General features: G+C 38.4%; 2 protein-coding genes across 3 annotated transcripts in view; one reads left to right on the forward strand and one right to left on the reverse strand.

Moving 5' to 3' along the window:
• LOC306854576 (transmembrane O-methyltransferase homolog) overlaps window positions 1-14,554 on the forward strand; it is a gene marked incomplete at its 5' end in the record, with an annotated part of 605,488 nt that overhangs the window by 87,750 nt on the left and 503,184 nt on the right. The gene's annotated exons all lie outside the window — the stretch shown is intronic.
• LOC306854220 (paired mesoderm homeobox protein 2A-like) lies at window positions 70-5,264 on the reverse strand (the record flags this gene model as incomplete). 2 transcript variants are annotated; one of them, XM_079392055.1, is made up of 3 exons in its annotated part: window positions 70-570; window positions 3,653-3,834; window positions 5,042-5,264. In XM_079392055.1, 3 exons carry the CDS (start codon window positions 5,262-5,264, stop codon window positions 70-72), a joined length of 906 nt encoding a protein of 301 aa, XP_079248181.1. The 2 variants fall into 2 exon arrangements, with proteins under 2 accessions (XP_079248181.1, XP_079248182.1); XM_079392056.1 differs by having other exon boundaries at window positions 70-516; window positions 3,647-3,834.

Genomic DNA, 14,554 nt, shown 5'->3' on the forward strand with positions numbered 1-14,554 from the left:
CCAGGAGACCAGCTCTACGCAAATCAATTGACAGAACAGAACTTGCAGTAGATGCACGAAGCGGAGTCTCTAGAACAGGTTGGTCTTAATTGTGTTGGGTTTCCGGTGGAACGAGGACAGAACGCCCGCGAAGGGCCCGGACGCCATACTGTCCACCGGCTGCCAGGCCTTCAGCAGGTCCTGGGTCTGGACGGTGCTGGGCCACGGTGAGCTCTTGAGGCCCTGATGAATGGAGGGCGAGATGGAGGCGTTGGTGAAGGCAGCCGAGGAGCCTGAGACCGGGCTGGGGCTGAGGCTGCTGGCCCCGGGGCTGCCCATGTTCCCGGAGCCGGGCAGAGACGCCGTGCTATCAGGCGTCGGGCTGCAGGTCGACTCTTTAGACTCGTCATCTTCAGAGGAAGAGCGGTTCTCACCCGACTTCTTGCCGCCGGAGCCGTTGGCGCCGGCATTTGCTCCTTTGGAGTTGGCGGCGCGTTCTTGTTTACGAAACTTGGCGCGTCGGTTCTGGAACCAAACCTGAGAAAGAAAATACACTCTTAAGAATAAAGGTTCCAAAAGGGGGTTTTCACAGTGATGCCACCAGTTTTGGTTCCCAAAAGAACCTTTCAGTGAACAGTTCTTAAAAGAACCATTTTTTCTTAATGTGAAGAACATTTGATTAATCTAAAGAACCTTTTTCCACTGTAAAGAACCTTTTGTGGAATGAAAAGGTTCCATGGATGGTAAAGGTTCTTTGTGGAACATTAATGCCAATAAAGAACTTTTATTTTAAAGTGTGTAAAGGGCATTTCACAGCCATGCTGTAGAAGAACCATTTGTGGTTCCTCACAGAACCTTCCAGTGAATTTTTGAAGAACATCTTAAAATCCTCCACACTTAAAAATGATGGTTCTTGATTGGCATTGATGGTTCCAAGAAGAACCTTTAACATCCACGGAACCTTTTAATGCACTAAACGTTGTTTATAATGGAAGAAGCGTTCTTTAGATGATTAAAATGTTATGAACTGATCATGGAAGATTCTTTAGGAACCAAAAATGCCTTCCTTTATTTTTTTAGTGTTTTTTCCACTATAGACTTTAAAAATAAAATTTCCAAAAGTGGTTTTTAATATTGATGCCATTGAAGAACCATTTCTGGTTCCCCAAAAAACCTTCCAGTGAATAGTTCTTAAAAGAACCATTTTTGAAGAACATCTTAAAATGCTTCACACTTAAAAATAATGGGTATTGGTTGGCATTGGTGGTTCCAAGAAGAATCCATGAAACCTTTTAATGCACACAAGTTTGTTTAGTGGAAAAAACATTCTTTAGATTATTAAAATGTTCTTCACACTAAAAAAAAAGGTTCTTTTAGGAACTGGTCACTGGAAGATTCTTTGGGAACCAAAAATGTCTTTTAGGACCTTTATTTTTTAGTGTTTTTCCACCATAGACTCTTAAAAATAAAGTTTCCAAAAGTGGATTTTAATATTGATGCCACTGAAGAACCATTTCTGGTTCCCCGAAGAACCTTTCAGTGAAAAGTTCTTTAAGGAACCATTTTCCAAATGTGTGAAGAACATTTTTTCCACAATAAATAATATATTTTGTGCAATGGATTGATTTCATGGATGTTTAAAGGCTCTTTACGGAATGCCAATAAATAACTTTTATTTTTAACCGTTATATTCCAAAAGACAAGTTCTTTATAGTGAATATAAAAAAATTTAAACTAAGAAAAAAAGGTAGATTCTGGAACCACACCTGAGGAAGAGCGACGAGCATGAGCATGTGAATCTACACCAAGCTATATAAATATGCTATATAAATAAAGGTGACTTGACCAAACGCTGATAAATGAAGGGCGTTTTCACAGCCATGCTGTAGAAGAACCATCCTCACAGAACCTTCTGCTTAACAGTTCTTAAAAGAACCATTTTTGAAGAACATTTTAATCATCTAAAAAACCTTCACACTTAAAAAAAAAAAAGGGTTCTTGATTGGCGTTGATGGTTCCATGAAGAACCTTTAACATCCATGGAACCTTTGCCTGAAATTCTTTATAGTGGAAAAATGTTCTTCTCACTATGAAAAAAAAACAGTTCATTAAATGGTTCTTTGGGGAACCAAAAATGGGTCTTCTATGAAATTGCTGCAAAAACACCCTCCTGAGACCTTTATTTTGAAGTGTTTTCCACTATAAACTCTTTCAAATAACGTTTCAGAAGGTGGGTTTTAACATTGATGCCATAGAACAACCATTTTTGGTTCCCCAAAGAAAAATAACATTAATAATATATAAAATATATAATATATCACTATAAAGAAACTTTTGTGGAATGGACAGATCCCATAGTTGTTAAAGGTTCTAATCAAAGAAGCTTTATTATTAAGAGTGTGGAACCTTTATATTCCACAAAAGACTTTTTTAAATCATCTCCTCACAAATAAAAATAACAATGGCCATCGCTTCTGGAACCAAACCTGAGGAAGAGTGATGTTACAATTCTCTTGAGCATCTACACCAAAAAATAAAGTCCTTTTTTTCCGAAAATATGTCATAGACAAAGCATTTTTGGTTCCTTAAAAAACCTTTCAGTGATCAGTTCTTAAAAGAATGCTTTTTAATTAGTGTGAAGAACATCTCAATCATTTAAAAAACCTTTTTATTCAACCTTATCACCAAGAAACTCTTTCGAGAGAAAATGAAAGGATGTGCCTGTCTGAATGTGAGTTCTGGAAGAGTAAAAAGCATTGTGAAGAATATTCATATTTAAGATCAGACTGGTCATTTAGGCTCATTAATAAACCCATTATCAGTTGTGATTATTTGGTTACTGCTCTTCTAATCGCATTATATTTTTTTTCGGTCTGAGATGTTCCTCCATAAATCTCTCTTCTTAAAGACAAATGATTTGTCATTTCTCCTGCTGGACTAAACACTTCTGCACCTTCCTTTAAGAGGAAATGAAGAACTAATTTACTGACAACAACGTCATTCGAGATATTAATGCGCATCTATAAGGCGTCGATCTTTCTTTAGTGGTTCCATGGATGATGAAGGTTCGAAGCCAATAAAGAGCCTTTATTTTTAAGAGCGTGAAACCTTTCCATATCACAATATATATATATATATATATATATATAAAATAAAAGTTATTCACACTAAGAAAAAAATGCTGAAATACTGAAAGCTTCTCAGAAATGTTTCTTCTATGGCATCGCTGCGAAACCCCTCTTTATTTCTAAAAGCACAGACGGATTATAGATGCTATAAATCAATCTAATAAAATCAGATAAATTAATTACATTTGGAAGCGTCTGCGAACAGCGCTGCAGGCAAAAAAGCGAGACCCAGATATTCAAATCAGCCAAAATTCAACTTGTTTTGTTATATTTTGATACGAATAAAAAAAGCGTATCAATAGCACGATTTTTTTTTTTTGTATTTTGCATGCATTTATACGCGGAAACGGACTTTGGCTTGCATATAATACACACCTACCCCAAACCCCTAAACCTTCTGCGTATCATCTGCAGGCCGAAGTCAGTTTCTGCGCATAAATAGCACGCCGAATAGGAACAGAGAAACGTGCCACTGAAACGCATTTTTAAAGTAAAGTAAAAAGGCTTCTGAAATCAGTCCTGGAGCTCTGGAGACTCACTTGCACCCGGGCCTCGGTCAGGTCGATCTTCAGCGCGAGCTCCTCACGCGTGTAGATGTCTGGGTAATGCGTCTCCGCGAAGACCCGCTCCAGCTCCTTCAGCTGAGAACTCGTGAAGGTCGTGCGGATCCGCCGCTGCTTGCGCTTCTCGTTCAGACCGGAGGCGTCCGAGAAGAACTTGTACGGAACTGAAAGAGGAATCAGTGAATTACAGATGAGAGGAGAGGTTTGTGGCGAAATATGAGAGGCTTGAGCAGAGAAAGAAAGACATGAACTCCTATTTATAACATCGCTTACAAATATATGTTCTCTTAAACAATCAGAATCGCGTTTTTCTGCGTTTTATTCTGTAGAAGCGCGCCGAGAAAATCAGTCCCATGAAGTATAAAAATAATATTTGTGGCGTCAGTTTATGAGAGCAGGCTACTTTTAGACTTTACTATTATTAAATTATACATTTTTACTTTTAAATGATAGACTTCCTAATTCTGTGAAAATTCCGAGAATATAATAATTATATTTGGACTATAATATACCGCACAGAAATATCAGTCGAGACAGGATGAAGTCGTTTCTCGTTTTCATATCCAATAAACGCTCTGTTTAATTATAGATCTGTGGGACATAATTGAATTAATTACTTTAAAATGAATTTGCGCGTCAAATTATATAACATAAATGAATTAAATTCAGTCCCATTTAACTCTTAAAACTAGAATTCTAGTTTGACTTTGCAACTGGGTATTCTGCTATACATATCTGAAAGACAATGTATTCCTTTATTTCATAATTAAATGAGATTTATATTAAAAAAAATAAAAAAAATGTTTTAGGTGGATCCCCTGTTCACGGATTTCTGGAACTCAGGGATGCGTTTATCATTTGATACCTGTTATATTTTACAAGCCACACTGTATATGAGTCCCTGCAGCACAGAAGCAGTCATGAGTAACACAGGTATATTTGTAGCAATAGACAACAATACATTGTATGGATCAAAATTATACATTTCTCTTTTATGACAAAAATCATTAGGATATTAAGATCATGTTCCATGAAGATATTTTGTAAATTTACTACCGTAAATATATCAAAACTTCATTTTTGATTAGTAATATGCATTGCTAAGAACTTCATTTGAACAACTTTAAAGGAGATTTTCTCAATATTTAGATTTTTTTGCTCCCTCAGATTCCAGATTTTCTAATAGTTGTATCTCAGACAAATATTGTCCGATCCTAACAAACCATACATCAATGGAGAGATTATTTATTCAGATTATTGACCTTTATGACTGGTTTTGTGCTCCAGGGTCACATATATAAAGAGTTTAAAGCTCCTGTGTGACATTTTTTGATCTAACTGTGTGTGATTTGCGTGGTGTGTGTGTGTTACCTGTGCTGTAAGGCGCGGGCTGGTGCTCCCTCAGCGCGCCCAGAGTGCAGCTGGCGGAACCGAGCGGAGCGCATCCCGGATTGGAGCTGAAGCCGGTTCGGATCGGGTTGTACTGGAACGTGTTGGCCTGACTGCACGAGTTAAAGTCCGCGTACGCCGACGCCTCCATCGCCGCCATGCACGAGTCATACGTGTTCAGATACGAGTAATCCATTTTGTACATGTGGAGCGCGGACGGAGACGCGAAAGCTCCGGTTGCGGCGTCAAACTCCAGCGGAACGCGTGGCTTTCTCGCGGTATCCAGCGCGTGTCTCTCGGTGCCGGTGTTCCGGTGCTCTGCTGCGGCGGGCGGCTCGCGGTGTGTTTATAATAAAGTTGGTGTCCGGGAGACAATGGCGAGGCGGTGGTCTCTGTTTGCATGACAATGTCTCAGCGCTGAACGCCTCCTCCCCTCTGCTCCTCCATGCATCTCTAATGCACCTCCGCGTTAACCCTTTCCATCATCATGGTCAGTTTCCTTCTTTATATTTGCTCCTTTCAAATCTCCTCTTTCTGTGTTTACACTCTTAAAAATAGAGGATCTTCACAGCGATGCCATAGAAGAACCATTTTTGGTTCCACAAAGAACCATTGAGTCAAAGGTTAGGTTACACTGCCATTGTTACAGTGTTATACATTTAAGTACTGAGTAATATTAATGTAGCTATTACTATAGGCTTAGTAACAATTTATTGTTATTATAATAGTAAGTACATGTAACGTGTAACAAGGACACCTTAAAATAAAGTGTTTCTTCTTAGCTTTTTATAATCTGAAGAACCTTCTTTCGCCACAAAGAAGCTTTTGTGAAACAGAAAGGTTCTTCAGATGTTAAAGGTTCATTTAGACCAAAAAGGTTCTTCTATGGCATCGTGAAGCATCTTTATGTTTAAGAGTATTCCGTTCAGCGTGCGCAGATATCATTTTAAATAAATGACTATTAATGGCTATTAAGACTAATGTCATTAGGGCGAGAATGGGCGAGTTTTCGAGAGCAGACGCATTCTAGCTCACGCTAAATGAATTGTGGGACTGTTTTATCTTTAATGTGGCTCTGGTTGGTATAGTGTGAGATGAAGTTTAATTTGATTGCAGGAATAATGGCCTTTATTTAAGACCGCACGCGAGTTGATCAGGGACAGACACATGTAGACTTTAGACGCTGAATAAAATCAAATAAACGTGAGTTCAGATGAAATTTGAATGAATGTCGCGTTCCTTTTGTTCGTTTATTCGCCGTGTTTTCATCAGAAAGGACGCGCGCGTCTCTTGAAGGAAACCTGCTGCTCACGATCACGCGCATCTGTTTGCTGTCAGTCACTATTACACACCACAAATCTCCAGAAATCATTTGATCTGAGAGTTAAATGTGATGCACCCACGAAAACTCCCTCCTCCAAAATAAAAAAACACATTAAAAAATAATTAGACGGAAATTATCCATGCAGTTATAGCCACATTATCTTTGTTTACATGATCACTTTGCTTCTTTATGAATTCCTAATATTTAATCAAACAACAATTAACCTTTAACATAAAAATCGGTTACACTTTATTTTGATAGACCACTTTAGACATTCTACTAACTATAAGTAACTTTGCAACTACATGTGTACTAACTCTCAGAGTAGACTGTTATGGGTTTAGGGTTAGTAGAATAAGTTGGCATGTACTTGTAAAGTTACTTACTGTTAGTAGAATGTCTAAAGTGGACTATCAAAATAAAGAGTTACCTAAAAAATCACATTCAAAATTATGCTATAATAATCGCATTAAACAGGAAACCTGTTATCAAATTAGGGACAAAAGGCATTTGTATGTAAATGCGCCATATTTTGGCCATATGTGTCCCTGCAGCACAAAAGCAGTCATCAGTAACACAGGTATATTTGGAGCAATAGCCAACAATACATATGGATCAAAATTATACATTTTTCTTTTATGCCAAAAATCATTAGGATATTAAGATCATGTTCCATGAAGATATTTTGTAAATTTCCTACCGTAAATATATCAAAACTTCATTTTTGATTAGTAATATGCATTGCTAAGAACTTCATTTGAACAACTTTAAAGGAGATTTTCTCAATATTTCGATTTTTTTGCTCCCTCAGATTCCAGATTTTCAAATAGTTGTATCTCAGACAAATATTGTCCTATCATAACAAACCATACATCAATGGAAAGATTATTTACTCAGCTTTCAGACGATGCATAAATTTCCCAAAATTGACCCTTATGACTGGTTTTGTGCTCCAGGGTCACATATGTGTCAAGGAACACGGATTCGTTTCAGGTGTTCCTTTGACTTCTGACCCTGCAAGCAGCGGGAATCTGCGCGGTTATCCCGGAGCGGAGCGGCGCGGCGCGTCACGGCGCATTTGGCTGATTTCTGTTGCGCGGCGGTGGCGGAGCTGACGCGCCCTTCAGACTCCATCCATCAGCGGCCGCATCATGCGCATCATCCGCGCGGATTAACGTCTGCACCGGGACGCGACGATAAACGCACGCCTGCAACAAGTCACCACGGATCCCGAGTGAAGCCTTCAGCATCTCCGTGAACACCTGAGAGAGAGGAGCTCAGCATCTCGCTCAGGCCTTCAAAGATTTATTCAAAGCAAACCTGAAATATAGCGTGCAAATGAACAGATATTAGAATATAATGTTATTAAACAAATACCAATAAAATAAAGCAAAGAAAAAACACAAATAAACAAAAGCAGAAACGAATTAATTAAATGGACTACTTGCAAATCAAGTCACCGTTAATTTGGCATTTTAGATTGTGTAATGAAATATAAGACATAATAGAAACGGACAATGTATTATATTAAACTTAATTTGATTAATGGATATATGCATAATTAATAATTATATGTTTATTATAATGTGTTGATTTATTAATATTAGATATTAATTATAATTGTATAATATGCACTAATGACACTCGGCAGGTCAGTATATATATATAGGGGGAAGAGTTTATAGTCATACATTTAAAATAGATCCACCATATATGTATAATGGATCCATTTTAATTGTATTATAATAAAAAAATACCTTATAATAAAATAAATAAAGATAAGAATAAGGTTTATTAGTTAACATGAACCAAGTATGAACAATACTTCAGCATTTATTAATCTTAGTTGATGTTAATTTCAACATTTACTAATGCTTTATTAAAATCAAAAGTTGTGATTGTGAATATTAGTTAAGGCACTGTGAACTAACAATGAATGACTTTATTAATAAACAGTGTAATAAATGTATTGTTCGTTGTTCGTTCATCATAGTTAATACACTAACTAATGGAACCTTACTGTAAAGTGTTACCACAAAATACAACGAGGTTACACTTTATTTGAAGGTGTCCTTGTTACAGTGTAATTATACATTTAAGTACGGAGTAATATTAATTAACTATATGTAGGCTATTTACTAGGGTTGGGGTTACTTGCATGTAATTATGCATAATGTATTGTTATTATAATAGTAAGTACATGTAACGTGTAACAAAGACACCTTAAAATAGTGTTACATTTTATTTTAAGGTGTCCTTGTTACAGTGTAATTATACATTTAAGTCTCGTGAAAATGCGAATAAATAGTACGCCAAATACAAACAGAAAATCGTGCTGCTGATGCGCAGAAATGGACTTTGGCGTGCCCATAATACTCAGCTCTCGCGTGCATATGATACGCATTTAATCCATACCCATCGCGTATCATATGCACGCCAAAGTCCATTTACTACGCCAAATCGAAACAAACTCGTGCTATTGATACGCACTTTCATGAGATCGGGTTGTTTGTACTGAATAGCATATGTTTGGTGTCGTTTAGACCCGTAATTCGCATGGAAACCATAAAGACGCGTGGTTTTCTCTGGTGCCACCCGCTTTCAGACGGGTCACCGGAGCCATGCGTCGCGTCTCATCCGATCCCGATCCTTCATCCTCTCTCTCTCTCATCAATCTCTCTCTCTCATTAGCTCAATCTGCATTCAGCAGTGATCGGTCACCGGGAGACGCGCGCCTCGCTTTAATGGCCCGACCATCGGATGCGATTACTGTCAGCCAAACCAAACCAACCCAAACACAATTCAATTAGTCCCCCCGCTTTTCATTTCTTTATTTATTTCGTGCTCGGAAAATACCTTTTTTTGTGATGGCAAAGCAAAATATGAGTGTTTTAAAACTATGGCTAAATGAATGGATCTTAGTAAGTGAGTGCAGTAAGTGCACTGGTTAGTGTAGGCTAACTATCGATCACCAGCGCGCATGCCAGAATCCACTCGCGCTTTAAAAAATGAAAAGCACGGAGCTGTCAATCACAGCTCTCACCTGTCAATCACAGCATCTCTCGCAGACCCCCGTCTGTTATTTACACAAGCGCCATGAATGAGAAAGAGCCTCGTTACTGTTTCCGTTAATCGCCAATGAATTTTAAAGGTGCCGGTCTGGTCGGGTCGGGTCGGGTCGGATCGGGTCGGGATTAGAGCCCATTTTCAAGACAAACACTCGGATTTGAAAGTCAGATGCGAGCGCGAGGCTTTGAAGAGATTAGCGGGTGTGTGTGCAATGCTTTACACTTCTCCAGCAAACACACACCCGACTCCTGATTCGCCTCTGCAAATACACCACAGAAACAGTTTCAGGCCAGATTTACACCCTCCAGATCCCGTGTTTGAGATGAAGGAAACTGTTCAAATCATCTGCAGACACGCATTTATTAACGTCTCTTCTATGTAAAGACATAAAACGGGCAATAAATAATTAGCAATATAGTCTGTTCTGTCCACATGAATGATAACAATATAACACTCTAGAAAGTAAACGTTCTTTACTGGCATCGATGGTTCCATTGAGAACTTTTAACATGCATTGCACAAAAGGTTCTTTATACTAGAAGGTGGTTCTTATTTAAATGTTCTTCACATTAATAAAAATGGTTGTTTTAAGAACTGATCACTCAAACGCTCTCTCGGGAACCAAAAATTGTTCTTCTATGAGAAGAACTTTCATGAGAAAAAAATTCAAATAATTTAACAATTATTAAATTAGTATCTTCAAAAACAAATTGCGCGCCCCAAAAACCATCGAAGGTTACTGACGAACTGCGTTTATTAAGTAAATAATCCAGAAAGACCTTTAGTTCTGTTCAGTGGCACTAATGCATTCTTTTATTTCCTATATACGCATTTATCAGAAATAAACCTCCTGGAACTGAATCTGACCATATAACTACCATATCAACTATTCTCTAACATGCATAATTGTACGATTTTTATTTTCCCCAGACGCTTTGAATCGATTAATTTCAATAATCACAAAAGTGTCTAATAAACCAATACATATACAGGCCTATGTTAGAATATTATGAAATACATCAAACATTAGACAAAACCAAACAGGACTTCGTTGTATATTAAATATGAGGCTTTTTTTTTTGACTAAAGAACGTTTACATACATTTTTGTTAAACAAACAGAAAAAAGAGCCATTTTCCTACTGATGCATGTTTATGAAACATCAAAAATAGCGTCATATTCAGTGGTTGCTGATGGAGTGTGTTGTGTGTTTGTACGTGTGTGTGTGTGTGTGTGTGTGAGTGAGTGTGTGTGTGTGTGTGTGTGTGTGTGTGTGCATGTTTATGTGGTTTATGAGGACACAAATGTGTATAATGACATGGGTATGACAGAGGTATTACAATATGAAGGTGGTTTATGAGGACACTGCCTATGTCCCCGTAATTCAAAAGGCTTAAAAAACATACTAAATGGTGTTTTTTTGAAAATCTAAAAATGCACAAAGTCTCCTGTGAGGGCTACGTTTAGGTGTAGGGTTGGTGTAGGGCAATAGCACACACAGTTTGTTCAGTATAAAAACCATTACGCCTATGGAGAGTCCCCATAAACCACAAAAACCAACGTGTGTGTGTGTGTGTTTCTGCTGGAGTGTGTGTGTGTTGTGTGTGTTTCTGCTGGAGTGTGTGTGTGTTGTGTGTGTTTCTGCTGGAGTGTGTGTGTGTGTGTTTCTGCTGGAGTGTGTGTGTGTGTGTTGTGGCAGCAGCTGGAGAGGCTGTAATGGACAGAAGCGTTAATCAGATCAGGGCTCCGGGGCCCCGCGCGCTCAGAGCCCGACACAACCGGCGCTGCGCGGGACCTGTGCAAACTTAATCAAATTACACTCTCCTCTAAACTAATTAGCCGGCAATCTGCCACGCGAGCTGTCCCAGAGCAAGCTTTGAATTAGGCAGAATGGATTTTTCCCCTAGTCTTTCAAAAAAGAGACAGAAGACAGAAGAGAAGCTGCTTGCGCTTTTAGGGCTCTTTTATTTCCCTCTTACGTTCATCTGAGAGGAACGACTGTGGCGCGTCACGGTTCCAGTGCTGTTTCTGGACATGTGCGGCGCACAGATGTTCTTGTTGAAATATCACGGGGAAGGAATGATGGGAACAGTAGCGTTCAGTTACAGCAGCAGGTAACAGACACCTGATATTATATCCGCCCTCAAACACTAATGCACTCCACTGCGCATATGTGCTCAGACATTACGCAGTAAGTGTCCTATTGCTTTCATGAAACTGATTTAGCATGAACGCATCCGCAGGCTCGCAACACAGCGCTTCAAACTAACATAGTCTCATCCCAACTCGTCACATATTGACGCTTGGTTTTTGCGTCGCTTTTTGATGCTCAAGGTACCCCTTTCGCGTCACTTTTCGACGTGAAGGGAAGGTAATTTTTTTAAATAGGAAACACTTAGCATATATTAATCATTTTTAAATAAATTACGCCAGTACTTGCATCTGCCTCCTATATCTTGCGTTTTCTTCACAGATGGTAGGTTTAGGGGCAGGGGTTGGGTAAGTCACTATTTTGACTGTTTACATTCAAAAAACACACCTCTACATATATGCAATAACGGCAACCTTATTATGACGATAAAATTCCCAATAGCGCGTTAGCATATCGACGCCGAAAAATTACCTTCCCTTCACGTCGAAAAGTGACGCTAAAGGGGTACCTTGAGCGTCAAAAAGCGACGCCAAAACCAAAGCGTCAATATGTGACGACTTGGGATGAGGAACGAATCGGTGAAGATGAAATGAAATGCACTGAAGAATGCACGCTAAAACTAGGCTATATATGATTCTGTAGAGTCGTGTAGACGAAACACAAGACTGAACTCTAGCGCTCCAGATGCATCATAAATAACTCGAGTTCTGGAGCAGAAAGAATTCACATCAAGCAATATTCAAACATTACACATGAAAGAATAAATCAAATTGACAAATTGTCTCTTGTCAAAATCACACATTTTTAAGAGCTCTCTCTCTCTCTAGGCTATTATTTAACAAAAATGTTGCTGATGAAGTTATGAAACATTATTTCTGAATGTTCTGAACGCTCAAAACATCCTTTTATTGAATGTTTTTTTTCTTTGTTATTCAAACGGGAACATCACATTGTGCAAACATTATGGGAAAGTTACATTTGAATGTTCTCTGAAAGCAGTAGCAACTAAACAACTGAAATGTTTCAGAAATAACCATGTTTTTGTGCTAATGTTTAGAGAAGGTTATTATAATTCTGAATGAATGTGAGAAGGTTCTCTATCTGTCTGTCTCTCAGTGTAATTTCTCATCTCTCAGATGCAGAGCTACAGGACTGTAAATGATAAATCAATAATTCTCTGTGTTCCTGCAGGTTTGTCCGCTGGGACTCGAGGAGAAGAGAGAAGAGAGAGAGCAGCAGCCGTTAAAAGACATGGACACACACGTTAATGGACGAGACGTTCACGGCTGTGTGTGTGTGTGTGTGTGTGTGTGTGTGTCGGATCAGTTCAGACTCTGATAGAGGATCATCATTACACACACACAGGCATTGCCACGAGTGTGTGTGTGTGTGTGTGTGAGACAGTAATGAAAGCTGTCTGTCTCTCTCTCTCGGTGTATAATTGAATTGGACTGTTTTAGAGGCTGGAGGAGATTCTCTCAGTAACATGAGATCTGCTGCTGCAGCATCTTCTCAAACACACCTCTGAACTCATTCCTTCCCTTCAAATAAACATTTGCTGTTTTACTTCTGTGTATCTCATGCATTCACTTGAGGTTACACTTTATTTTACGGTGTCCTTGTTACAGTGTAATTATACGCTTAAGTACTGAGTAATATTAATTAACTGCATGTATTTGCTGTATGGTTATGGTTAGGATGAGGAGTTAGTTACATGTAATTATGCATAACTGAATGTTATTTCTATAGTAAGCACATGTAATGTGTGTATAAAATAAAGTGTTACCCAGTTTACATTTAATTTTGGTCTTAAATCAAGGCCCCTTTATTTCTACAGAGCTTTATACAGTACAGATTATTTTAAAGCAGCTTTACATTAATAAATGGGAAAATAACAGAATCAATGCTGTAAACCTCATCAAATACGACACAAATTCAGATTCTGCTGTAAAGCAGCTCTCAAAGACAAAACAGTCATTACTCAGATCAAATGTGACCCTGGAGCACAAAACCAGTTGGGGTCAGTTTTATAAAATTGAGATTTATAAATCATCTAAATAATCTTTCCATTGATGTATGGTTTGTTATGATAGGACAATATTTTAAAATCTGGAATCTGAGGGAGCAGAAAAATCTAAATATTGAGAAAATCTCCTTTAAAGTTGTTCAAATGAAGTTCTTAGCAATGCATATTACTAATCAAAAATGAAGTTTTGATATATTTACGGTAGGAAATTTACTAAATATCTTCATGAAACATGATCTTAATATCCTAATGATTTTTGGCATAAAAGAGAAATGTATAATTTTGATCCATACAATGTATTGTTGTCTATTGCTACAAATATACCTGTGTTACTCATGACTGCTTTTGTGCTGCAGGGACTCATATCACTTCATGTTTTGTTTTCATCCATAAAAAGAAAACAGCAGATAAAATTAAATCAAAATAAACAAACCCCAAACAACCTGCAGTTCCTCAAGAGACTCCAGTGAATGATTCTGATATGAGAAGACGGACATTAATGAAGCATTCAAAATACTGCAAAAGCACTGAAATCATTGAAGTTTGTAATCATTGAAAGGACTGACCAAAGTTTTGCCAACTGCAACACACACACACACACACACTTTGTATTGAGTGTGTGTTGTGGGAGGTCCGGCGGGCAGCAGGGCTGTGTTTTACGATGCTAATTTCATCCCCACAGGAAGAGACTGAATCCCTACATGTGTAAAGAAGGATGCAGAGAAAAGGAGGAATGTGTGATGCATTCCTCCTCCTGCATCACTCGCTCACACACACACACACACACATTTTTAAACACATTCCCGCTGCATGTTTCTTGTATGTTCATGTGTTTGACTACGACCCACAGAGATCCCGACATTCCTCAACTAAACCTGGTCAAACAACAGCCGTCAGTCGAGAGAGATTTGACCTTCTCAGCTT

Source organism: Barbus barbus (genome assembly GCF_936440315.1).
Source record: "Barbus barbus genome assembly, chromosome: 34".
Classification (NCBI taxonomy): domain Eukaryota; kingdom Metazoa; phylum Chordata; class Actinopteri; order Cypriniformes; family Cyprinidae; genus Barbus; species Barbus barbus.